A 27,764-nucleotide genomic window follows, 5' to 3' on the forward strand; every position below is an offset into this window, starting at 1 on the left:
TGAGAGCTTGAGCTGTGGATTACCTGTGTGACTTTGATAATATTACCTCTGTTCTTTTCTCCAATGCTTTTCACCTAAAAAATAAGTATTACCTCACCACAGACTTGAGCACTATAAGAATAAATCGGCTTATACCTCGAAGCCATTTTCTTGTCTGTCTCTACCTTTAGTTATTACAGGTTGTTATTTAGTTTCATTTGAAGATATGACTCCATTCCAAAGAAATCAATGCATTTCAAGCAAAGTTACTATAACTTTAACTTTTCCTGCCTAGGTTGCAGTTTTCAAAGAAAGCCTTTTTACTTAGGCTAGAACAAATGGGGCAGGTTTCCTGATATCTGTCATTGATACTAGGTGATTAAAAAAAGGTGGATGATAACAGGAGAAAATTCTGTGAAATTTTTTTGTTAAAAACAGATTTTTTTTTTTAATTAGAGCAGAAAATAACTGATACCATTGTGTGCAGTACTGAACAGAAAATCTCTTGAGCATTGAGATGATCTTCTTGATACTCTGAAAAATAACTCGCTGCGCATGTAAATACTGAATGATTGTTTGGTGTCTCCTATGGGACAGAGCCTTTACAATCACAGAACCACAGGGTCAGGTTGGAAGAAACCACAGTGGTCAACTGGTTCAACCTCCCCACTCATGGAGGGTCATCCTGGATCACATGGCACAGCACTGTGAATATCTCCAGTGAGGAAACGTCCACAGCCTCCCTGAGCAATCTGTCCCAGTGCTTGGGCACTCACACAGTAAAGAAGTTCTTCCTCACATTCAGGGGGATCTTTCTGTGCATAAGTTTCTGCCCATTGCCTCTTGTTCTATTGTTTAACACCACTGAGAAAAGCCTGGATTCGTTAATTTTCTTGGCACCCTCCCTTCAGATACCTACGGACTTACAGGTTGGACTTGATGATCTCAAAGGTTTTTCCCAACCTAGCTGATTCTGTGATGCCATGACATTGATGATGTCCCCTCTCAGTCATCCCTTCTCGAGGCTGAACAGGCCCAGCTTCCCCAGCCTTTCCTCATAAAAGGGATTCTCCAGCCCCTAGATCTCCTTTGTTGCCCTGTGCTGGACCCACACCATGAGCTTCATGTCTCTTTTGCATTGAGGAGTCCAGAGCTGGACACAGCACTCCAAATGTGGCCTCACTAGGGCTGAGTAGAGGGGCAGGATCACCTCCCTTCACCTGCTGGAATGTTCTTCCCAATGCACCCCAGGATCCCATTGGCCTTCTCGGCCAAAAGATCACATTTCTGGCTCATGGACAGCTTGTTGTCCACCAAGACCGCCACATCCTTCTCTGCAGAGTTGCTTTCCAGAACATCAGCCCCAGCCTGTACTGGCGTGTTGAGCTATTTCTCTCCAGGACCCTGCATTTGCCCTCATTGAATTCCAGACAGTTCTGTGCCCATCTCTCCAACCCACTGGGGTCCTTCTGTAGGGCAGCTTTCAGACAACCCTCTGGGGTGTCAGCCACTCCTCACAGCTTTCTGTTAGCCAAGAAGATTCTCTTAAGTAGACTGAGAACTTTCATTAACCATATATTGAGTAATTTATGTATGAACTGCTTTCTCACTGGGGAGGGAAGGAGATAGAAAAGGATTATTCAAAGTATAGCTATTTTTTTTTCATATCACTGTGCTGTGTTCACTCACCTTTGGTCATCCGAGTCACAACTTTGTTAAGAGCTGCTTCAGCATAACAAAGGCTTTTTAGAAATGAGGAAATTGCTGTAAAGTCTGAATATTGACATGAGCTGTCATGGAATAATGTCTTTATATAATCATTGATTTTTCAGCTTAGTTTGTAACAAAAAGTTCATGCTGATTTATATTTTTACAAATTACCAATTCTATTTATTGAAATCATATTTTAGCAGCTTGGGATCACAAATGGTTTATTACCTACCTAGCTGAAAGGATTTCTGCTGCTGTTTTAGTGTTAGATTTCTTACTGATCTTCTGCACCACCACTGCTTATCACAAAAAAATGAGTAACAAATCGATTTGCATAATATACTGAAGCAGGTAAGGATGGATGTGTTAACAGCTCATCCTACTATCCCCCTCAGAACCAAAAAAAAAAAAAAGGTATACGTAAAAAATTTAATTTTTTCACCAATATTTTAAACTTGAAAAAACCTATCACTTCTACAGCCTGTGAAAAAGTAACATTTACTGGTTTTTTTTCCCCCTTTTTTCACACTGGGGAAACAAATGGCATACTCAAGTTCCCTTGTCAGCTAAATGCTTACTGTGGTATTAGCTGAAACAGCATGTTAAGGGTGATTTGTCAGGAACATCAAGTTAGGCATTGCTATGCCTATTTTGTGCACAGAGGACAGGTGATATCTTCAAGTTTTCTAAATCTTCTAACATTTTTTGTCCTCTGATTTAATGTTCCAGATTCACAGCTGGATCCAAATTAATGGTTTAAACCATTATGTAAGTTTGCTGTATTCCCTGCCAAATATCTCTGGTGGTCTGATCAAGAATTTCTCTTCTTCCAAAGGAAAAAAGTAGTGAGCAGAAAATGTATTCCTTCTGCTACCACAATGTAGGATGTAGCTGGAATTTCAGGCAACATATTAGGGTTTCCCCAAACCAAAGGGTGTTTTCAGGCTTTTATGATACAGGGCTAATCTCGTGCATGTTGCAGTTTGCAAGTCTACCTGGATTTTTATTGTATTTATTGGTTTCAATGGGAAAGTCAGCAATATCAGCATTATACTAGAATTAGGTATTTTAGACTATACTATCATGTACGGTGCAGTTTCCTCCACTATGTTTCTGACTAAATGTATGTCTTCAGAAAGAAGAGGAGAATCACAGACACTTTATCAAAAGTTTTGTACTCTACTCAGATCTGGGTAAGGTCACCTGTTGAGATGAAGCTTTCTCATGGTTTGCCCTGTATATTTATTAACCTCTTTCTCTTCTGTGTCTAGTCTTCATATCCCCTGAATCTTACAGTCTAATCTTAAACTATACAGACAGGAAAAACTGACGATTTTAAAATATGATTACTACCATTTATTATTTTTTTGATGAATAACCCTTAATGCTTTACAGCTACACTTAGAGACTACTCGGGTCTATGTTATTAACAAATTACCTCTTTTGGTTTGACAGCCCTCCTTAGGCGCAGTCCCAAAGACCGAGAGTGGGACAGTGCCCCCCGGGCTGCAAGTGGTGCCGGCCAGCTTGCCGGGACACTCGAGAAGGCCGACCCTTCTCCTCTCCTGCCTCGCCGCTTCAGCTCCTGGCACTCCAGGCCCTCCACAGAAGTTTCCGGAGAAAAAGGTGGTGGCAGAGAGTGACTGGCAGGGCACCGGGGCGGGGTTTGGAAAAACACACACTGGTCTTCAGGGAAACCGGGGAGGAACTGGGGTAAGTGACAGTAGCAGGGAGGGGAGGGAGAACCAGGGCAGAACCATCACAAAACATGGGGGAACAGAACATACCAACACAACACAACAATAGCCTTTTTATTAGTTGTGTCTTTGTTTTTTTCCTCAAGTCATCATTTGTAAAACTAAGGCAAAAAATCATATTGTATGATGCTCTTTGTCTTATCTGTTTTTTCCAGTTCTGCTTCACTACAATTCTTTAGGATAGATGTTTCAGTATATCTCCTTTTTTTTGTGTGTGTATTGTAGCAGTCTATGTTTTGGAACACTGAGTATTTTTTTTTCCTTAATAATCCTATTCAGGCCCTGAAGTTTAGAAGTGGAAATTTCACTGCTTCTGTCTTGTCCCTTCACACCCTTAATCAGGGGTGTGTTTAGGGAAGTGAGTGTTTCACGGTGGATGTGAGACCCCATTTTCACAGTGGATGTGAGACTCTGCCTTTCCACCTATCTCCTCTCAGATCTCACTCCTGTATGATCCAGTGACAAGCTCCACTGTCAATGTCACTGTCAATGTGTCCTGATAAAGCAGATTTCTCTCATTCTGACTGTTGGGTCACTGTTTGTACTGGGATGAAGCTCTTCCTAGAGTGACCAGGGTTAGGGACCAGTCTTTTGCTTCAGAAACCAACTTTCCTCCATATCAGTTTACGCAGGCACTGTAAAATTCAGTTGTCTTAATGAAATGACTAATTCTTAGCATAGTCAATAGCTTCAGAATAATTCATCTTTTAAGATGGGTATAGGAGAGACTGCATCAGTACTTGGGAAGTGTGTGTGAGGGGAAGGGAGCATTTACTGGTGCTTTATCAGGGGCCAGATGTGAGAGAGCTGGGAAGCATATTCAAGCTGCAACTTCTTTTTTTTATGTGACTTGGATCTGAAATGTATTCACAGAAAACAAGAAGACAAAACCCCATTTTTATTGATGGTTTCATACTTCTGAATAATAAATCAGCATCTGAAGAAAAATTTTTCTGCTTCTTCAAAGCAGTAGCTGCTTTGAGAAAAGTCCTTCAACTTTTTTTTTTCTTTTTTTTTTCTTTTCTTTTTCTTCCTTTTAATGTTCTTCTAGCCTCCTTCTAACAGTTATGGAAGATCCAATTTTCATGGCATACAGAGCAGAGAAAGAAGAGGAGAAGAATCATCACTCAGGCAGACAGAGGAGATTTATGTCAACTGCAGAAACGTCTCACACAAACATAAGAAAAGATCATTAAGTTCTTTCTTAAGAATGAAGCAATCAAAGCACAGGCCTTTTATTTACAGAATAGACTTTATTTTCTCTGTGCTGGCGAGATGTGGAAGGTCAAACTGGCTGTGCTGGTATGGCCTGAGCTGCTTTGGCAGGACAGTGACGAGACCCCGGCTGTGCTGGTGTTGTATTGCAGCCTGCAGAGTTACCCTATCCCTTAATTCATATGCAGGATTAGAGACTATTTGTCCTTCTGCAATAGAAACACTTTTTCCTAGTAGGTGGACTCTTAAGGATCAATTTTAGAACAGCTCTAATATGCAGAATGGAGCTGCATATGTTTACATAAAGTTAATTTGGCCTGAGAAATCTATGTGTATGAGAAGCCTATGTGACAGGGTGAGAAAGAAAATGTGTTTGATGTTGTCTATGTTCATGGTTTTTGCATCTCAGATTGAGAGCTCTATGGAATAATAAATACCCATGATTTTCCACACAGGAGGTGTTATTTTGCTGCCGGGCAAACAGTGCTATTCAGCTGACAAAAGCAAATGTATCAGGGCTCCTTGAACCTAGATTTAAAAGTATGAACAGCAGCTTGGTATCTGACAGCTTTGTGGTTTTACAGGCTTCTTGCCACTCACCACAGCAATTTCAGTGTTTTCCTTTTGGGGATGCAATTGAAGTGTAGCCCCTGCTTTCCTCCCCAACTCCTTCACCCCCTTCATTCCCCCCCCGTGCCCAGAAGAAAACAAAACAGGAAGACTCTGTCACTGTCAGGTTATATTTAATAATTTATTATAAGGTTTAGTTGCGCAAAAAATAAATGAGAACATGGAAGGTATATGAGTAAATGGTGCAAAGCAGAAGAAAGCATGACTGAGAACATTTACAAAACAATACACATACATATGTGGTTGTATGTGTGCATACGTATATATTCTGCTGAAACCTACAAAAGAAATCACACAGAAATTGAACAAACAGACAAAAAAATAAATCCTTAAACAAACAGAACTAGAAGGCAGACCTGAGAATTAGGATCTATGCATCTTTTGACCTTTTACAAATCTGCTGAATTACTGAGGACAGAATCCCAGTAAATGAAGGTGTTACCATGACAGCTGATAATCATGTCAGCTTACTGCAAACTGTGTGCCTGGCCCATCTATACCTGATTCCACTTTTCTCTTGAAGCATATGTAAAAATGTTGCTGGATACGGTATTTGGGGTTTTTGTTTGGGTTTTTTTTTTTTTGAAAGGGTTTAGTGGTAGAGGCATCATGAACCTGCCTACAAATCAGGTACTGGTTCTGCTTGGCTGGCTAGGAAGAGCATCACAGCCTGACAGCGAAAAGCACATTTTGCACAGCCTTCTCCAGTGGAAAGCTTTCTTCACGTGCACAGGAAAATAGGAACCTAGTTTCTTCTGAGAATAACATGGACACAAGGCTTCTCTTCACTATCTGAGCAATAATAGCATCATGTGGTTATCCTAAACTTCAGCTAAAAATCTAAAATCCTAAACTAAATGCCCTTTCAACTTATGCTGAAGACTTAACTTGTTTACAATGTCATATACCATTAAAAACATCTTGTTTTGGTTTTCTGTACTCCTGAACAAGGACACGTTGCAATGGATGTTTGGTTTTTTTAAATTTCACTTGCTGAAGGTTTTCAGATATACAAATGCTTGAATGTGAAATTGATGAGGATACACAGAACTGTACTACTAACAAGTTGGTTTATTTCCTGAGTTATCAAATGTCATAGCAGATAATTCTAAGTTGTGCACAGCCTTACAAATGAAATCTTGTAGCATTGGGTCATTTCTTATGGTCCCCCTGACAGTAAAATGCCAAAATAACAATGTAATGGACTTGATTACACAGAAGGTCTCATTTGGAGAGACAAACTGGAGATACACAAACATCCATAAGCTGAGAAGATGGTATTGTTTTACTGCTTTTAGAGACCATCAGAATACATCCCTGCTTTACTGAGGGGGAAAAAAAAGGGAGAGGTTGAGGTTAAATATCTGGAATACCAGATTGTTTTGACTATTTGTGGTATTGCCCTTATTTCTTTTCTCTCTTGGTATTTTCAGCTTGTCTTTTTGAAATAATTGCTTATTTTTGAGATTTGAAGACAAAACAAAATCTATAGTGCACTCCTTTGCAGGTATGTAATCTGTTTTAATTCAAATACCGTAAACATATTAGTTCTACCAGTAGGATAATCCACAGGGAAAATCACATCACACATAGCATAATAAGAACAATATGTTATTTTTTTTTCAAAAAACAATCTCAAAACAACAGCTTCATTTTTGTACCATAGTAATATCAGTGAACAGCAGCTGAACAAGTGACAAGATAAAACCAAAAAGAAAACAACCCCAAACTTATCAATATTCTTATTGGTTTAAAAACTAGCAAGCTACACAAAAGAGAAACTTCCAAAAGCTCAATTTGAAATGCAATATTAGAACTCTTTAAATATTTTATGAGTCTGGCAGGTTGGGACCCAATATTTGTTATTTGGATTATGTAAATAGACTTTCCAGTGTAAACAAACCATTGTTTATTGCTGCTTAGTTTCAATATTTCCCATAGATTTGTCCTTTCCTTTTGGAATTTTAAAAAATTCTTTTGAATAAACTCCATCAACTGTAATTTGGAAATTTTATGTTGAACAGTTACTGTGCTATTTCAAGCTGTATCACTTGCTCAAATAGTTAAGAGGGAGGAAAAAAGAATCAATGAAGCAAAATGACACAACCATGGATAGTAACCAGCTCAGCATACCATCTAAACTGTAAAATAGTTCTGTGGGTTTTTTAAGGTCTTAGAAACTTTGCTGAAAGGAAATAAATGTTGTAAAATATATTGTCATTAAAAAAATGAGCTTTGAGTACCTTGAAGGGTATTCTAGGGTAACTACCATCTGTGTGATTTGAAAATGAATATATGAGATTAAAGAAAAGTAAAACCTTTTCCATAATAATAAAAATAATCTTTTCATTGGGTCAAAAAGGGAAATGTTTAAATTCAATGTTCAAAGGAATATTCAATGATCAATAGTACAACTAAGTCTTTCAAGGGTGTAAACTCACATCTCTTTGAAAAAGACTTCTGAATGTAGGAAAGGCAGTCACCAGAGTTTGAATCAACAGGACGAAAAAGAAACTCACAGTATACGAAAGAAGGTGAAAGTTAGAACCTATTATTTTCTTCATTCATTTCAGACACATTCCTTTATCTGAAAGAACTTCTCTGACTGTAATATGTTCATGACACTGCTCCTTCTGCTAGTCTTCTGCTCTCCCATGGCTGTGTGTCTCGGGGTAAAAAAATGATTCCGTGAGGAAACAGGCTGTTCTAAGGGCTGGACCCACCAAGGAACACAAGAAGCTGGGCACCCCCTCCTTTGGCAGGGTAGTTCAGCAATTAACCTTCTTTATGACCTCCACCTGATCTAAATTCCCACCCACCTTCTCTGTTAGGCACCTAAATGTTTTGGAGAATGCTCAGAAATAGCTTGTTCTAACTATACTGTGCAACTTAACCGCCTGCCTCCTCTCCAGGTCTTATCCCAGGACTAGGGGACAGGAGGAGAGGACCAAGGAAACACAGCAGGCAGAACAGGTGAAGTATAGCTGCTACCAGCATTTGCTAGTTTACTCCTGAGAGCTCCAAATAAGAAACCTACTTCAGAAAAAGGAAAGATTTAATATTCAGAGGATTGATCTCACTACTGGTTTCAATTCTAGGGGTGTTTTTGTTTGTTTTGTTTTGTTTCTTTGTTTGCGTGCTTTTTGGTGTGTGTTTTTTTTTTAAGGATGATGATTATTATTTTTATAATCATAAAGATATCAGGGCACCAAGACTCTGGTTTTTCAAATTTACTTTTAAATCTTATGTGCATCATGCTCCTTTAAATATGCTCAGTTACAGAGCTCTGTGAAAGCCCAAATCAATGGTATTTATTTACAGAAGCTGAAACTCTGCCTCCGTGAGTACTCCCTAGTGCAATTTCCTTCAAAGCTGAGATGCTCAATAGGAGTTAATCCTCTGAACAGCTTTGTAAGTCTGACACTAAAGGTTATTTCCAAAACCAGCCCGTCTGTCTGCAAGATAGGTGCTAAAATGTTCTTTTAGGCTGCAGACCCCAGGAGTAGAAGCTGTTTGCCAAGCTCTCAGACTGTATTGTTCAAGGTGTAAGGAAGGCAACACAAAAGACATTTCCCAAACACACACATTCCTGGAGAGCCTTGTTGGGCTAGAGCACAAGGCACACCTTCACATCTGTGCCTTGCTGGGGTGTGGTGTCAGGGTGAGCACTGCTCCTTTGATATCTCAGGCAAATGGTTCCACCCCCAGGCTAGAGACCCACAACAGTCTTCCAAACACTAAACTGGACCAGGCTTTTCACTGCCACCTGAAATGCTGGCTCATCCAGCATCCTTCCTGCCAAATCACTCAGGAAATGGGAGACCCTTCCCAGTTCTCTCCTGGCCTGTATCAGACAAGTAAGCACGCTCTCCCCTGCCCTCTGAAGCTGGGCTCCTGCACAGAAACAACTCATATTTTTAGGATGAAGAAGAGCCTGCAGGCCTTGGTAGGACACTCTTCTACCAAGAGGGTCCTTGTCTCTGCTTTTGTCCATACCTTTTTTTTTATGTTGTTCTTTTCTAATAGTAAAATGCATTGGGAGTTATGAGAAGAGGACAAGCATCTGGATAACCATGGCATAATTGAGTGATGAGTTTGCCTACATCTCCTTTCAATCAGGGGAGTCTCAGGAACTGTGATATAGCCTCAGCTGTGTGTCAGATACTACTGGGGTAGGCTGCCACCATGGCTCAGGACCGACTAGTGCCACTGCTCTGACTCATTTCTTGGCCCTGACAAGGCTTGATTTATAAAGCTGCAGATTTACCTTACTATCTGTGCTATAGTCTTATATATCCCTACATATAACTTAGGAGATAATGTTTGAGCTAGAAATGTCAAAGGAAATGTACAAAGCTATCTAACACACATTTCAAAAGATTATTTCCACACTATCCAAATTTTTAGCCTGTATAGTTAGATAAAATAATTAATATGAATTACTAGCCATGGCTGACACATTTCTTCTAACCTTATGCTTACTTAAAAAGACAACTTTGTAATTTTACAAAAAAGCATCTCAGTGGCTCTAAAGGGTATTTAACACCTGTCTTAACAGTTTATTCAATTAGATTGTTACACTAAATAATTAATTTGTAGCATTAACCAGTACATTTTATAAAATTATTTAAGTGATCAATAGCTTATCATACTAAGATAAAAACAAAAGCACAGTATCTTTCTTTTTTCTTCAATACTTTTCTTTGTTTGTGCTGATGTCTACATATGTATTTGAAAAGAGGAATGTATGTTAGAAATATTTGCATGTATTAAAATTAATCTCTTTTATTACTCTTTTTTTTCCCTCTGAAATAAAACTGTCTTAAGCAGACATTTATTATTTTCTTTGAAATGTCTATAATTTACCCAACAATGTTAGAATGGGAGGAACCTTCCTACAGAACTCTGTCAGAACATTTTGAAATTAGAAGAAAAAAGGTTGAGCACCTCTGCATGTATTTTTATGGATCATAAAGGAAGATATCACCCAGAACTCAATGAGCTGTGAAATATTCTAAATTCTACTTTTGACAATACCTGGCTGCAGTGAGTTCCACAAAGCTGTGTGATAGCATTGGTGGTGCATTGTGCAAAATACTGGTTTTTCTATATTGCATAATGGGTGTCAGGCAGACTGGTACTCTGTTCTTCCAGCCAGGCGAGGGAAAATGAGCCCATCATGCTTTGTAAAGAAGGTAATGTAGAGCTGTGAATCAGACTGAGCACACCACATCGTTTCCAGCTCCTGATGAAGGAGAAGAAGAAGTTGAACACCATGGGGAAGTGTTTTGTGCTCAACATGGCCCACTGCTGTGTGCTTAAGTGATTGCCAATTTCTCCTAATCTTTTTAGAGGTTACAGAATCTGGTTGTATTTTTGTTGGTTTCTTACCCCATTCTTCACTTCCTTTCATAAATTTCTCTACCTTTTTATAGTGATGATTTTCAAAGAAATAAAAAGTTAGCATGTATCATTCTTTGGTAAGAAGTCATAGCACTATTTTTTTTCATGTATTTTCTGTTTTTCCATGCAACCATCTCAAATCAGAACAATTTCAAAAAAGCAGTTCTGGATATCTCCTGCCACAGCCCATCATCTATGGAAACTCAGGAAATGCAACAATTAACATCCACAAGGAAAATTTTATTTTATGTAATTTATTCTGTTTTAAGTATTGGAGCAATGATGAGAATAAATGTTTAACTGAAACCCTTATTTTGGTTACTGGTATGGAATTGCCAAATCAGCCAATTAATTTTGTGCTATTTTCTATTCCATTCTCACTTGCTATCATACAGTTTTTAAAAAGACTGAAAACAATGTGTCAGCTGATTAAAAATTAACTTCATTCATGTCAAATATTCTCACTGGAAAAAATCTACTGTAAAATATATTAATGCATTTGACAATCTCAGGATTGTAAGAGAACGTAGTAAATCTGTTGAACCTCATGAAGATTTCTGTATCAAAGCAACAAAAAACCCCAATGAAATTCATTCTTTGGGACTTTAAATGTGATGTTTAAAAAGATTAACTTTTTCCTATTAGAAGAAGCCTATTACTTTCTGAGCTTGCATTCAGTTTAAAAGGAAATATTGTCTCCATTACAGCTAGCAATATTTATAAGAATATGGACATTGTCAAATGCTTTAATTATATTTAATAATACTTAAACCTCAGTTACTTTCATGTGTGTTTTACATGTGTCTGTAAAAATCTGTCGAGCTGCATAAGCTTGTAAAAATCTTTGCAAAGTGAAACTTCCATTTTCTTCAATAGCACCACTTAGCCAGCAGATACTAATATTTAGGTTTCTAAGCACAATGCAATTTAATAATTGCTGAAAACACAGGACCTTCACCCATCACCTTTTACTGTCTTTTAACGACCTGAAGAGGGAGATAAACTTCTTGTTACAACAAAGGAGTCAATATTCTTTGAGGTTTTTTTTCATTCCACCATAAGCTTATCCTTGTTTCCAATCTACCTCACCTTTTATCTAAAATAAAAAGTGAAGAGCATTTATTTATAATATCAAGCATTTATTTATAATACAACACCCTTCATGTAGAACAAGATTTTATAACTGCAGAATTGATATATCCAGCCCTTTGATTTTAAAATTATGTCACTACAGTGGTGTTGCACAGTCATTATCTTCTACTTACAAAACACAGGCAGGCATTTTGACCAGTTCTCTATGGTTAAAACTGTAAAATTCTAATATATCCTGTTGTGTAATAAGTGTGTTTGGAAAGAGTCACAAGTATTTGAATGATGTACGGAAAAATGAAATTTTCCAGTGCTATTGGATCTATTCTCGTAATCAAAGAGCAGCTTTTCACACTTTTTCCACTGTTCACTCCATTCCATGGGTGGATAAAAGCCACACTTACTCCTTTGCAGTGGGTTTAAAAAAGAGCCAAAATACACTGATATTAAACACTAAAGCAGAGATTAATTGGAACTCATTACTCCTTCCTTTTTAGCATTTTGTAAATAATTCTTTATTTCATGCTAAAATGCACGGCCATTCAAGACAGTTATATTTTCTAATGGAAAACCACCCTGCAGTTTCTAGGTTACCAGATGAAAACTAGCACGTGTGGCTGGTGAGCTAGTCTGGGTAGAGGTTTATATGCTACAGGCTGATGGTATTTGTCTGTTCTAGAGATCAAATATCTCAAAAAACCCTACTCCTCATAGTATTGCCTTTTAGACTGGAAAGCTGAGCAAGCATGAAGTTAATTCCTTTTCTGATAAATGCAGTACATAGATATGATTAACGATTGACCTTTTTTTCTCTTTGCCGTAAGCAGGTAAGGGTCGTCACAGATTGCCTGCACTTTAGCAGCTTCTAAATAAATGGGTGCCTGAAGGCTGTATTTTGTACTTAAATTATTGCTATAGAGAGCACTTTAAAACACTTTTGCCCTCAGACACTCAATTTCAACCCTTCTTCCAGCAAAGTCTTATTAACTTAGAACAAAACTTGATTATAGTTTTCTGCATCCCAACAGGATTTCTATACGTGTGTTGTGGAATGAAGTATTTTTCCTGAAATATCATGGTAGACTTTAGACAAAACAAAAGAGAGCAGCTGTTGTCAATATCTTGACACACTCCTTTGGTTTGTCAATACATTTTCAAGTTTTACTTGTAGCTCTTGTGGAACCAAAAAAGAAAAAAACACATCAAAACCTCCCAAGGACAGAACTTGATACATGTGACCACCTGTCTGCCACAAAAAGTAATGTCTGAATATTTACTCAGTAAAACAGCAAAGTCCCTGCTACAAGAGATTCTCCTTTTTCTTTTACATGGGCAGATGAAATTGTTTCAAAGGAGTGTACTCACAGACAGTTTAAACTATAAATAATGACATGTGGCTGTTTAAAAAATGGGACTATTCAAGTTCCTTAGCACCATTTGATGATTTATTAGCAGTCTCTTTCAATTTCACCTTTTCTGCACCAACTGACTTCAAAATCAAAAGTACCAGCATGCATCAATCTATAATATTCACAGTAAAGATATATTAGCAACTATATTTAGTAATGCCATGTGTTATTGGTTCATAGGGGTGAATATATTGTTATCAAAGGGTGATTTCAAAAAAAATGTAAATCACAGTTACAATTATATATTCATATCACATCCTCTGAAACAGAAATAAAAGCAGAAGCTTTATTTTATTTGTTTTATTTTATCATGTACTAATGCTATTCCATTTGTACCAGCTGTACCTGGTTACCACTGAAGACATTTTGTTGCCCTCCATCCCTTAACAGCTCATTAGCTGAAAACAGAGAGCAACTCTCGGGTCAGGAGTAGTCTGTGTGCCTTGCACAGGAGGAAAGCCGAGACTGGAACAGGGTCCCACGGGGTCCCTGGGTCTATTTAAAGGCCACTGTAGTCTCTAGGCAGGCAGCTCTACCATGTGTTCCAAAAGAGAGTTTTCCTTCTGGAGGAAGCACTAGGAGCTGTACAAAGTAGTCTCAGTGGCCATCACTTAGGTTATCAACAGGCATGTGCCAGGAATTAAAGCAACTCCGTGAAAACAGAATTTTCTGGCATACTGCTGTGACAGTGTCTGCCTGCTTCTCATGGAGCTTTTCTGAGGAACATTTGTGGAAGCTGTGTGAATACATCAATGTTACAGTGGTATCATCTGCTGTTCTGGAGTGGCACTAATGGCAGCGTCCACTGGCTCCTGAATACTTTTGTGCTTCAGGTTACCAGTTGTCTTAGACTGTGTTACAGTACATTGTAACGTTGCATCCTCATTTTCAAATTCTAGTGTGCTTGTGTTTGGTCTCTACAAGAAATAGGTTCCCAACAGGTCAGATTTGCTCTAGATTGGTTGTGTTCTGAAGCTTTGTTCAATTTTCTGTGTATTGTATGAGACCTCACAGGTATTTTATAAATGTATGAGTTGAGAGGATGGTTGCATTATGCAATGAAAGCAAAATATTTAGTAAAACTGCTAGATATGGCCATATATATATAGCCAAAACTGCTATAATGCCCTCTTCCCTCCTTTTTTTGGTGTGTTTTCTTTGAAAATAGCATCTACATTTTCATTAACTTGACAATACTCAGGTACTTCATAGGAAGACAAAGCCACAGACAGCAACTGCTCCCCAGGAAACAAAAAGAACATTATATAGATCTTATGCTTTTTATAGAAATACTAGTTGAAGTACTTCTAGTTGAAGTACTAGGTTGAGGATTTAGATAGGTTATTAAAGTATATGGACCCTGGAACTATAAAGCATATTCTGCTGATTTGCCTTTTCCCCACTTTTGGGCTATGCAGAATATGTAATTATTAAATGACTCGTATTTAAGTCACAGAGGAAGAAAGTTACTTGGACACAGCATTGAAAACTGTAGAACATATTGAAAACTTAATTTAAGGAGTTTCAAAGAAAATATATTTAATTTTAGGGCAAGTGGAAGAATCCCAGTTGCAAATGAGTAAAAATAACTGACCATTTCCCCAAAAGGCAAATATTTGGCAAAGCTGCACTGAGTAACAAAATTACATCATCATCGTTTTGTATCAAATTTCACCTTTAAAGTTTGCCAATTGGAAATTTTCCCTAAGCAAAATGTCAACTAAATCTTTTTCTTAAATGAAAGTGTGAATGAAGCTTCCTTGATGGGTACAGCTCTGAGAGCACCCTAGGTACAGTGCCCTGACAGCGTGGGAGAGCAGTTTTACGTTTTAGCTCATCAAAATACTCTCTGCAGGGAGCCATTCTATTCCTGAGTATGGCCCCACTGTGAGAAGGAAAAGAGGTAGTGAATGAGACCAGGAAAAACAGAAAAAATAAATAAAGATGATTTTGGTGGGGTAGAACTCTTTCATTCAAGTGGATCGCAAAGCTTTTCTTATTCAGCAGCCGTTCACTGAAAGCTGTAAGTCTGCAAGGTCTCTTAGCCAGGAAAATGGTTGGAGAAAAGCTGACCATACTGTATCAGTAAATGTTTAATCAAAAGCAGAAGTTTCTTCCATACCTTTTAATACATATATATATATATATATAATGTGCATATATAAAACAACCCAACAGCACTTTTTCCGTTAAATTATAGTACATAAAACCAATTGTTTCATTGGAAAAGAGTCTATGTGTCTCCTCCTTGATACATTTCCTCAACCTGTCCTGAGAAACAACCAATGAACTGAATCCCTCTGGTAATCATGGCAATAGTTTCACACTGGGAACAGAACACAAGGCTCCTCAGATCATACAAGAGGGCAAATTTTTCTCCTCACAATTTCAAACATTTCAGGGCATCACGAGAAGTACATAAATATTTGATAACAGTTACAAAAATCTAAATGTTCAGGATAGATAAAATTCATTCCCCACCTACAGGTATGCCTTCCAACTTATTTCCTCATTACTGATTACAAACATCTACTACAGTTCGTTTTTTAAAGACGTCTTCCAAAGACAGAAAATCTCCATTGAGAGGTACTCATCCTCCTTTTGAGAGTAAACAAATGCTTGACACATGATCATACAAGATACAATGTGCATCTAGAACAGAAATCTGAGAAGAAAACACAGAAAATCAAAGTAACACTGACCAGAAAGACAAGACCAGAGCTCAGCTCTACCATGTCTGGCCCAGCCGTGGCACAGGCAGTTGCCAGCGGGGCAAGTGGCCCACATTTTTCTGTTTGAAGAACATTTTTCCCACTTTTTAAAGTTAGGCTTGCAGGGATGGCTACCTAAATAATTTGCAAAAAAAGAGGATTTTGCAGCAGTTCTGAGGACTAGACTGTGCTGCTGATAGGGATATTCACAGCTCTTAGGGGCATGGTGAAAATTGCACGTGTAAGGGATGAATTTGTGCCCCAGGAATTTAAGATTAGAGCTGGACCAGGCAATAACCTTACCTTGATGCACCAAACCCAATTCCCAACAAAATATATCAGTCTGCTGCTCCAGTATTTGTTGGTGCCTGGCTCAAAAAACACCCAACCACCCTCTAGGGCACTGGGTGAACCCACTCGTATCTGGAGGTGACCCTCACAGCACTGATGCCACCTCTTGAGTAGGTGACATTTCAGTGCCTCCAGTGGGAATTGTAGGCTGTGGCAAGGACCTACAGAGGTTGTGGGTGAAGACAGGCTGTCCTGCTGGTGGGGGCGGGAAGGAAGGCCCCCAGTGTCAAACGCGCCATTGCAACGGAGCCCCAGAAGGGACCTTCTCCGGTCATGCAGAAACCTTCACACCAACCAACACAGTTTCATTTGTTTCCACCACTTTCTTACAACACAGACGTGTCCCCCTTCCTCCCTCCCCCCAACCCCCCAACCCCCTCCTTTCTGAACATATCGACAAAAGGAACGGCAAAATAAATAAATAAAGACTTAGCCTCTGCTTCGGGGAAGCCGCCTCTCCAGGTTCCCGCATCGGCGGCGCCCCGGCTGGAGCTGGTCGGCATCAGTTTTCACGGCAAATGGTGGGTGCAGAGGGGGCCAGCGGCTCCCCGGTGCTGGCGGGAGGCTCCAGGCTCAGCTGTCCATGTCCAGCCCCCGGCTGTCATTGCACCAGCCCCGAGCCGTAGCTGAAGGCGTAGCTGCTGGCCAGCGACAGCGGCTGCTGGTGCTCCTCGCCCTGCTCTGACGGGTAGCTGGGAAATGTCTGCGCCCGGGACACCTTCGCTGAGCCGAGGTTGTGACCTGGAGCAGGGAGAGACATGAACACACAGGATGTAAGTGGGCTTTGAGGATTTTCACCACGGACACAGACTCCAGTAGATTAGCTTCCTACTGTCCCACGGTGCCAGGGTGCCTGGAGAGCAGAGTTGCTTCATTGGGTCCTTTTGGGGCTGCAGAAGAGGGTATTGTGCCCTGTGGCTAAGGGCACAAGTGGCTGACAGATTCCCAGCCAAGGCAAAAGGCCCCAGACCCAACTCAGATATAATTTAGGGTCAGAATTACTTTTCAAAATTTCAGTGTCGTATTTGTGCATTTTCTACTTAATAAGTCTTTTAGGGCTGTCTCTCTGTCTGTCTGTCTGTTAGGGCTCACAAATAACTAGTGCACATCTTTTTTACCTGAAGCGCTTCCCAAGAAGGTAATGCCAGGGGTTTCAAAGGGATTAGTTCCACAAATCCCACTTCATTTTCTTACTGTCCTTTGAACATGATGCCAGTTTGTCAGGTAAGCACAGCACCACTGTAATTCCAAAAGGAACTGGCAGTGGGATATGGTGCACACGGCAGAATACTGTTTGGGATGAGGATGTGCCAGGATGTGCTCTTTTCCAGATGGCCTTGTGAATCTCATATAACCATTGCTTTAATCAGTAAGATGGGAAACCACATGTGAAAAGCCAGTGATGAAACTCAGGTAACCCTGATGACCCAATACTGTAACCTGATAGTTTTCCTAACTTATATTTCCTTTCAAAATTGTAATTTAATAAGTAACAAAACCAAAACTTCCAAAATGCATATCTTCATGCATTTTTATTTTTTGTTGTTGTTTTTGGAAATGTATATTGGAATTTGGATTTAAAATGGTTTTGCATAATGCGTTAAAAACTATCTTAATACACTTATTACCTGTAAGAATGCAGAATCATATTTTTATGCCAACCACAGAGATATTAAAGAATAGCTGCAATGGTATAGACTCAAATACTAAAGAATTCAGATCATGCTGACATGTTTCAGAACAGTTAGCAGCTGGCCCAGTAGTGCTGAAACCAAGGATGATGTTCACCGGACTTGGGAAAACTTTTCCTCACTTGCATTTGGAAAAGTTTGATCATAACACGTTACTGACTTCATCATGAAAAAAACTCCATGGCTCCCCTTGAACATGATACTATCAGACCAATTCTGGGACCAAGAGAGAGAAAAAAAATCCAACTAAATGAAAAATAGAATAGAAGGTACACCTTAGTGACACTGAAGACAGTAAAACCAGAATCTGAATTCCCAGTGGCATGTTAATGATCATAAAATCAGTTTCAAAGCACAAGCAAGCAGGATGAATTTTTTATGTGTATTTATTCTTGGGGTCTCTTTATTCATGGGGTTAAATTGACATTGGCTACCAAAACTTGACTGAGATGAAAAGTTTAGATGTTTTCTGCTTCAAGAAGCTTTTGCATCAAACTGAACTAAAGCTTATGGTGACTGTGAGCTCTGAGCTACACAGTAGCTGATAATGTTTGTGAATAGTCTTAAAGGTTTTATTGCTTTAACCAACTTTCAATCATGATATTATATAAGGCCTTTATTAGTTTTTTTTTACTTTTATTTGGGATTACATCACAATTACTGGTACTCTATTTCTTAATCTAATGCAAACCTAACCATGAGAAGATGCGTGATTCTAGATTTTAACTTTTTGTTGCAAATCTGCTGCATTTCCTTCTCAGGATGTAAGATCTTGCTTTCCCTTTACCCAGAAGCAGAATTATATGTCTTTAAATGCCATAAGGAGTTGCTAAACCAGGCCCATGATTTCCATGTAAAATTTGTCTCTTTCCTACTAATAAAGATAAATAAAGTATGTCAAGGTATAACTTTCCTTCATTTTCTTAATGTATTTTATCCAAAGAGTATAAAACAATCCCTGTGACAATGACCACTTAGTAAAGAGACTTACTAACCATAGAGTTCCCTAAACTCAGACCTATTTGTGTCATCTGCTGAATCTTGTATAATTAATTTTAAATCCACTTTTGTAGAATAGTGTAGCTTTAATACAGTGATGAAGAATGCCCCTAATGCACTAATTTCTAGTTAAGGAATTTAGCCAGTGTCTTGGAATGTAGAAAATGAATTTGAATCTATGAGAGTTAAAAAGGAAATTAAATTCAGGTCTTTCATTTCCAAAAGCCAACACATCCCTTGCTGTTCTTTAAAGGAAAATTTGTAGATGCTGAATGTCACAACAGGGCTAGTTTTTGCCATTCTGTAGCCAAAGATTTTAAGGAGGAGAGTTCTTCTCTCCTAACTGCTAGGATATGTAGTGAAATAGAAGAGAGACAGACAGGTTGAAAAGATTAAGGTACACTTAGCAGAGCCAAGAGGTCTAAGATGTCTGGTTGAGGTTCAAGCTGAGCACTATGATATCAATCTATGAAAATAATAACAAAAAGAGTAGAGGACATTGGTTCAAATGAAATGGGAGAGCTATGGGTAAGAGAAAAGTTACAAGTTTGGAAAGAATGGATCTAGGCAATATATTTACCTTCAACTTATATTAAAAAAACCCAAACCAATTAGCTATGTTAATATACTTCAACAAATGAATAAGAAAATTATGGTGGCAAAATAAAAAAATAGTCCAAAAGGTTCCAAGTTGACTTAAGACTGCTAAGTAGTAAATTTCCAAAATTTAGGGCACTTATCAGCTTTTTGTTAAAATTCAGCATATCACATACCAGAAATTCTATATTATAATAGACTCTTTTATTTTCATTCCCAAATATTATTTTAAGATTCATACAGCTGATCAGTCTTACGGAGCCCTAGGTACTGCAGTCTCCAAGGTTACACTTTATGTCAGCAGTCAGGATTTTGAAACTAAAGATACAGGTAAAGCTTTTGCAGTGAAGGATTAAAGTTCCACAGCTCTCTAAGTTTCCTGCTTCAGTCATATTTGGGCCGTAAAAGGCTAAGAGAGAAGAAGAAGAAGAAGAAGAAGAAGAAGAAGAAGAAGAAGAAGAAGAAGAAGAAGAATACTGTTTGTGGATTTTGCAGCTCTTTGGTACCACAGCTGCTTTTAAGAACACAAAACTAACTCTTCCCTACAATTCGTCTGAAGTCAGCACAAGATGAATTTGATTCACCCAGATTTCATGACCTGAAGACAACAGTGCAGCTAGGGGAGTTTTTTCCCCCCCCATGGCTTACAGCGGAAAAGTTGCTTTTTTTTCTGTTCCAGGACAGGACCTTGGAAACATAAGTATTACTCAGCCGGCTTCATCCTTTATTCAAATTTACTCTCAGGATTATAGAATTCAATGAAGCTGCAGTCCAAAGCAATTAGGTATGAATGATCCATCAAGAAAATTTAATGTAAGCCAGTAAATTACATTAAATTAGATTTTTCCTGATCTTAATTATGTTGGAAGCAGAGGAAGTATACACAAGGATCTTATTTCATGGCATGGTGCTTATTTATAACAATTCTTTAGAGGAAAAACCCAATGGTTTCCTAGTAACAGCAGTGACTGATGTACATATAAGTAGATCGATTACAACTTCTGAGAAAAAACTTGCAGTACTAAGCTAAATGAAAAGGAAAAAAAATAAGAAGAGAAGAGATCCAGGGATAAGCTTTAAAAGCTCCCTTACTGCTGCTTACTGGGAGATGTTTCTGTTTTAGATTCAGAATTCAAATTCTTAACCAGAAGGCAGGTGCCAACCATTTTTCTTTTCTAAATGAAATAAAGGTCACTCTTTTCTTTTCAAATACAAGAATTCAAGGGATTCTCATCTGATGTTCATTGGTTAGAGCACTCATCTCTGATGTACAAGTCCTGCGTTAAAATTCCCCTTTGCCTGTGGGTAAGGTTCAACATTACACTTTCTGTGGAAAATCAGCTGAAAATGTTCCCTTTCTGCTCTGTCCTGACACTGCTGCTCACTGCCCCTCAGCTGAGCCATTGAGACCACAAAGCTGCTTTGTAGACGGAAGCACTTTGGTCATCTGGTTTGCAAGAGCCCTACAAATCTCTGCACTGGCAACGCCGAGGAGCAGCAGCAAGCAGCCAAGGGGAAGAGATGGCAGGCTTTTGCTCAGGCTGGTTTCCCTGCCAGATGGTTTGTTTGGCAAATGATGACCCGTGAGCCATGTGCCACCATCGCCACCAGACTGCTCTCAGCTCTGATGCGGGAGCACTTTTGAAACCCCGTGACGAAGCTTTTCCCATCCAAGATCTAATATAAGTTTATGTTTCTGCAGTACAGTGATTAAAAATTAATAGAACCAGAGGCTCCTGTGTTTCAGCTTCTGTTGCAGGCCTTTAATTACTTTATATGAGATAGCCATTAGGTAAAAATAAAGACATTTGCAGCTGCACAGCAAGCTTTCATCTGGGATTTCTTAACCTCTGAACAGATGACTTTACAAACAAAAGGATGTACTTCTAATGCATTTCTATTTTTCTGGGTTAGAATAATAAATTTATTTTTGAAAATAAAATTTTGTATTTCCATTTCCAAGATTATGAGCACAAAATTGAGGTCATTAAATTAAAGCCAATTGGATATCTTTATTACTATTGTGTTTTGTATTTGGGAGTCTCTGAGACTTTACGATTGCAAGAGTTCTGCAATTGCTATAAATGTTTCTATAAATGCTACAGAAAAACATGTGCTCAAAAGAAATTTCTATGAATCAATCAGTGCAAGCTAAGAATAAATAAAGTGAATCAATTGCTCCATTGTAAAGCAGTTGTTTCTTTTTAGAAATATTAATTGGAAAATTCTATTGTTCACAATAAACAGAACAGTCTGGGAAGCGGGGAAACAGAGACAGATGAGATTTTATCATTGCAAAACAGGATAGTGCAAGAAGGTGGAAAAAACCCAATTAGCTAACAGATGTTTCAAGAATGAAACGTTAGTAAGAAGGAGTTAGCTCTGTGTTGTTTCCTCACACAATTCTCACTGGACTAAATGCAACTCTTGAGCCAGAAAAGTTCCCAAAACTAGTACCAGTCTTTAATCTAGATGTGCATTCTCCAAGGACTTTCCCAACAGCAGTGAAAGCTCCTATTTATACCAGAGGAGGCCCAGAGATTGTACTGAGGATATTGTTTGAATGGGGAAGCTTGTCTCAAAGTGCTTCAACCTCTGATATTCTTTGCAGCATTTTTGTTAGGACAGAGGACAGAGTGGGAAAGGCACTGTAGCTATGCAGTGAAATCCCACCAGAGAAAATTAAACTCTTACTGAGAAGAACTAAATTTTTATGCTGCTTATTTCAGATGGAAGCTTTTATCCTCTAAGAGCTTTTGTTGCAAAGAAAGAGGCTTCATATTTTATTCTGGATAAAGAAAAAAAAATTCTCCAAAAAACCCCCCTACTTCGGTCTCAAATCAGTTAAGTGGCTATTATTTCATCAAAAAGGATACGTTCATTTAAGGCAGAAAATAAATGATTGCTGCTATCCTATTTATAAATTGATACTGGTTAAAATTCTGCCAAGTCTCTGTATTGAATATACAGTGTCTTCTATTGAGCTACTGATGACAAAGCAGCTTTTCCTTTTCTGCTGTTAGATGATTGGAATAACTAAAGCAAAGTTTCATAGCAGGACAAACTGCTACAAAGCAAAACATTTATTTTGCAGTAATGATGCAGTTGGATTGGAAGGGCATTAATTGGTACAGCAATTATTATGCTGTCACTCACAAAAAGATGCAATGGAAGGCAGCAGATGGAAACTGAAAAACAGCATAAACTACATTACAGCATATTGATTTCCATATACTTATTGAAAGTGAAACTCTGGGCCTGTTTCAGTTCCAAATAAAGAAAAACAAATTTTCCTTTGAATTTAACTGCAGTTGGAATAAAAACTCCAGGGAACACAGCTGGGCTCCAACTTTCATGTATTCTAAAATAATTTTGGATTTAATTCCATCAGATACATATATCTTTGTGAAGGGAGAAAGAATATCAAAAACCTAATTTTTGGGACAGATTTTTAAGAAAATGGTTTAGTTTGTTTATTATAAATACTTTTGAAGAAAACTAATTTAAAATGAGAATAAAATACATAGGAAATATATGAAGAGAATGAATGACAAACTCTTACCCTCCCCCCTTTCAAAATATTTATTTTCCATTCTTAATTGAAAAATAGTTTCATTTTCCTCAGAATTTGAGGAAAACTTTTAAACTGTAGTAAGTAGTAGTAACTTTTAAACTGTACAGCATCAAGATTAGTAAGTACCTGAGTAGATACATATTTGTTAAAGAGCCATATCACTTCCCAGAATTGGAAAACTATTATTTAACTTAAAAGTCTTTGGCATTGTCATCAAGTCCTCCTCTAGAGAAGAAGGAGCTTTACTTATGCATGCAGAAGAGACTGCAGGATTGCCAGTTTAAGACCAGTACATTTACAATATGCTGATTTTCAACATTCCAATTTTGACACAAAAATGCTGGAGTTTTGTGAAGACCATGTCTACATGTCAATATTTTGAAACACAGAAAAATTGTTTCAATACCTACAATGTGAATTGCTTGTAAATATTATGCACAGGGAAAACAAGCATTATTTCATCTGTATCCCTACCCTAAAGAGCAGCTGTTTAAAAGCAGTATCTTGAAAGGTGTAATTAAAGCCAGCATATTGACTGAAGGCCAGGTTGGCTTAATTGCTGCTGTTTTTTTCTGGAAGTGTTTCTAAATACCTGCTGTCCTGCTGCACTTAACCTGTGAATCACCTACTTAGACTATCACAAGTTGGTGTAGCTCCTGTGGTAGAAATACTAGAACATCAATCACATCTTTCTCAAGAATGAGTAGGTTTATCTACTTTAAGTTGGTTTCCATTGAGATTTTTTTTTCCTAATAATGCATTTAGGTGTGTTTATAAAGGGAGGAGACATATTTAGATTCCTACTACCTAAAATCTCCACCCAGGGCAGGGAAAAGAAAATTATTTACACATCTCACATTACCCAATAGTCTTTTCCATTTTTGCTCATGTTTCTGCTGCCAAAATCTGACACATATTTGGAAAAACTGATCTATTTTACATATGATATCTCTTTGACTGCTACTCTTCTATTTATTATCTGTAACTGTAGGCCTGTGTGCCTGAACTTCAAGGAGATTAAGTAAAAGAAATTGGAGCAGCAATTTTTGTAGTTTTGTGCTCTGAGCCAATGTGCAGGTAAGCATAATAAGTTTGTAGTTAGCTTTCTTATATTGTCTTCCATATAAAGACTACACCAGTCCTTCCAGAGATTAATTCCTTTTGTCTTTGCAGCTTTTTGCACTTGTGCTAATGTTGGAGTACTAAACCAGCCCTCTCTCACCCTCTGTCCTGAGTCCAGCTCTTCAACTATGCCAACACAGTCAAAAATGGTTCAATCATGTTCCCACTTGACACAAAATTAGGCTTAGGTCCAAATTTGCTACAAAACAAACATCGTTTTCCAGCTGAAGACTCTCAAAAAGAAGGATTTCTTAGTTTGGTTTCATGGATTCTATAGAAGAGAAACTTTCTGCAGTGATAATTTGAATTTTTAGTTTATTGATTTAAAAGTATTTTTCAGGGAACCCTGATAGCCTGGCATTGAGCAGCCTCATCTTGCAACCCAAACCATTCTGTAATACAATGAAATACTTTATTCTCAGTAATTTTACTTGTAAGAGAAAAAAATCCCCTATTAAAAAAAAAAAAACCAGTCAAAGAAAGTGTTGAGCTGCTCTTCCCGACTTGCACTAAGTTAGGAGAGTTGCAGGTTTCTCTGAACCATGACACAGATGATCCAAAATTTGTGTGTGTGGAGAAGTTACCATGGTCAAGGCTTTTGTTTTGTACTGAAAGATACATCACGACCTTGAGGAAAAGCTTTTGAGAGGATATGTGCGCAGTTTAGCACTAAAATGTATCAAAATGCCAGCAAGTTAATTAACAGCAAATAAAATCTTCAATGAGTGCCCTAACAAAGGTACCTGAAAAGGCTGAGTACTTTGTCCAAGGTGGCCTAATTCATTCTTTAAACCACAGGCTCAGTCAACCAGAAACTAATATAAAACCTAATATAAAACATCTCCACATAAGCTGTAAAATCAAGGTTCATAATGAGAATACTAGCTGTTTCTGAACTCGTGCCTGTGCCAAGTAAATTTATTTCATTCACCACAAAAGTAAACAAAGAGTAAGCATTTTTATACATAATGCATATAGTTTCACTTTCCTATTCAAGCTCAAAACTCAATGAACTTTTTAAACAGAAACTTCACAAAGCAGACTTCACAAATACGTACATAATGTATGTATTACCTATGTACGTTGGTAATACTAAGGAAAAAAAAAAGGTAGAGGAGAAATTTCTGCAAGTGACAATTTCCTTCACTCCAAGGAACATTTGAATGAGATTCAATTGCAAAATGCAAGAAATAACAAGAAAAGAATGCTTTGATCGTAAGTGCATATAGGAAAGGCTAAAGTAGGGGGAAGAGACAACAGCTAGGGAAAACTCCAACAAGGAAATTATTTTAGTGTTTATTTTGTATCGTGGAGACATAACAAACCAACAAAAGAAAATACTTGGAAAAATTAACCTGCTCCTAGAATAATTAAAAAGCAGGAAGAATATAAAGCTAGTAAAAAAACCAAATGTAAAGGATAGATAAAATTGTGTGGGCTGAGTTACTTTTTCTTAAATAATTTTCTGCAGTGTCTAAGTAAGTAGAGCTCCACACTTGGCTATCTGCTTTTGACTCCTGCGTAGAGCATGAAGTCATTCGAACTGCCAACTGATGGTAGATGTCTGGGCAGAAATTGGAGTATAATTTTATTTTACATCTTTGCAATGTACATGTACCAGAATAATTTAAAGCTGGTAGCTATGTATGTAGAGTCATCATCCTGGTTTACCAGTTTGTTAGCTCAGTGTTCACTTTTCCCTTCCTCAAAATGCTGTGTTTTTATTACAGCCAAACTAAATGCCCCTTCAAAAGAGAGATTTTATCAGATAGATTGTTAAAAAAATCAATGCCTAAATTTATCACTGATGTAACAGAAAGCATCTTACTGAAAAATTCAACGTAAAAATGCAAATTTATACATTGCCTATCACTTTGATGATAGGAATATGTCACTGTTAAATATTTATTGCATTTCAAATCATGTTGACATTTCCCCTTGGATACACTATTCCAGAAAACTCTATACAGGCCTGATGAAATTCAACTGATACTACAGAGGTGGAGTGAAACAGTGAAATTCTAATTTAATATTAGAAAATCTAAAGCAAAATGAAGGAAAAAATTACTTACATCCATAAAAAGTGTGTAGTGTGGAGACAGTATACTGCCTTTGAAAAGGGGGTACTATTGCATGCACTATTGATTGATCAGTACTGTTTAATCTTGTGGCTGTTATAATTCTGCTGATCTTTATAATGACCAATATTTCCTGGCTGGTAGTATTTTCATTATAAACACTTCATTCACAAAGATTCATCACTAGCCTATAAAAAATATTGCCATAAAATGAAACTCAGCACATGAGGTCTGAGAACACAGTCAGAGAGCAAATTTGGTCTGACAGGATGGAGGGAATATGTTTTTCACCACAATTTATGTAAGTAAAATACAGCCTTGATTGGAAAAAAAAATAGAGAAAAATTGGCAGGCAGTATAGCTTACATTGCTTAACACAGGGAAAAATGAGGATAAAGGATTTATGCCAGTTGAAATGGGTATTTATTCTACAAAAACTATATTTAAAAGACAATTTTATTATGTGAGTAGAACACGAGAACTAAACACATCTAAAACAAAGTCTAAGACATGCAGGTGGTACCCCTGAGCCCTTCCTTTTGCACTCCCAACCAGTTTCTTTGCACACCTGAAGAGCCAGGGAAAGAGGGAGATTACTGTCAGCAAAACTAACCCTTATCAAAAACAAAGACACAAAAAAGGCAAATCAAATTGCAAATCATGTTTTATGAATGTTTGGTTTCCACAGTGGAGTCAGATCTGCTCCACTTCTGGGCTGTTCAGAGAGGCAGGAAATGGATCTGAGATGTAATGGGACCATCAATTTAGCATCAGCTGGGTGTGAGATTACCTCAGCAAATAGTTGCACTGCAGATTCAGTCCTGTTTGAGCCATGCTAGAGCTTCTCACTGCACAAAAGCAGCAGAATTCATCATCTGCTTTTGATCATTTTCCTCTACCTCTGCTATAAAACTCAGAGTCATCCCATTACTGCGCTTCCATTGAAGGAAGTTCCCTGAGGACAAAGTGCCATTCAAACTGTAGACAATGTTGTCCAAGAACAGGAAAAAGTCTTGGACTCTGGTAAAATGCCTCTCCTTCAAGGAACTTTGGATTTATGTTGTAACACAGGGAATTAGCCTTGCTTGTGTGTATTTTGCTGGGAATAGAAGGAGGAGGGTGGTTTGTGGGAGATAAAAAGTACCTTTCCCAGTTTGATAAAATGAGCTATTTAAACTGACTAAAGATTTTCCATTTTTTTTTTCTGCCACCAATGAGAAAAATTCAGAGAAGTTCTCACATTAATATATTCAGGGATGAAACACAGCTTTCAGAACTTCTACCTTTCCCCTTTCACTTTTTTACCCATATATTAAAAACATTTATTAAACCATTTGTTATTCAGATTTGGGGTCTCTGTGAAATAATTTTCTATGAAATTGTCCTTAGAAGTATTCTCTAGACGATCTTAACGTTATTTCAAGCTGCAACTAGATAGTAATAGTAGAT

At 37.9% G+C, this 27,764-nt stretch overlaps 2 protein-coding genes across 2 annotated transcripts in view; one reads left to right on the forward strand and one right to left on the reverse strand.

Annotated features, from left to right (window-relative positions):
• Positions 1-4,923, forward strand: part of LOC139587533 (uncharacterized) — a 29,252-nt gene extending 24,329 nt beyond the window's left edge. The window contains 3 exon segments of the mRNA XM_071421966.1: positions 1,890-2,006; positions 3,155-3,402; positions 4,498-4,923. Coding sequence (XP_071278067.1) covers positions 1,890-2,006; positions 3,155-3,402; positions 4,498-4,923 — 791 coding nt within the window.
• A 470-nt stretch (positions 4,924-5,393) lies between these two features.
• DOK6 (docking protein 6) overlaps positions 5,394-27,764 on the reverse strand; it is a 250,202-nt gene continuing 227,831 nt past the window's right edge. Inside the window, exon 8 of the mRNA XM_071456531.1 lies at positions 5,394-16,995. Coding sequence (XP_071312632.1) covers positions 16,856-16,995 — 140 coding nt within the window. The 3' untranslated portion in view covers positions 5,394-16,855. The remainder of the gene's footprint in view (positions 16,996-27,764) is intronic.

Source organism: Agelaius tricolor, unplaced genomic scaffold, assembly GCF_023055355.1.
Source record: "Agelaius tricolor isolate 1412-34295 unplaced genomic scaffold, bAgeTri1.0.p SCAF_2, whole genome shotgun sequence".
Taxonomy (NCBI): Eukaryota; Metazoa; Chordata; class Aves; order Passeriformes; family Icteridae; genus Agelaius; species Agelaius tricolor.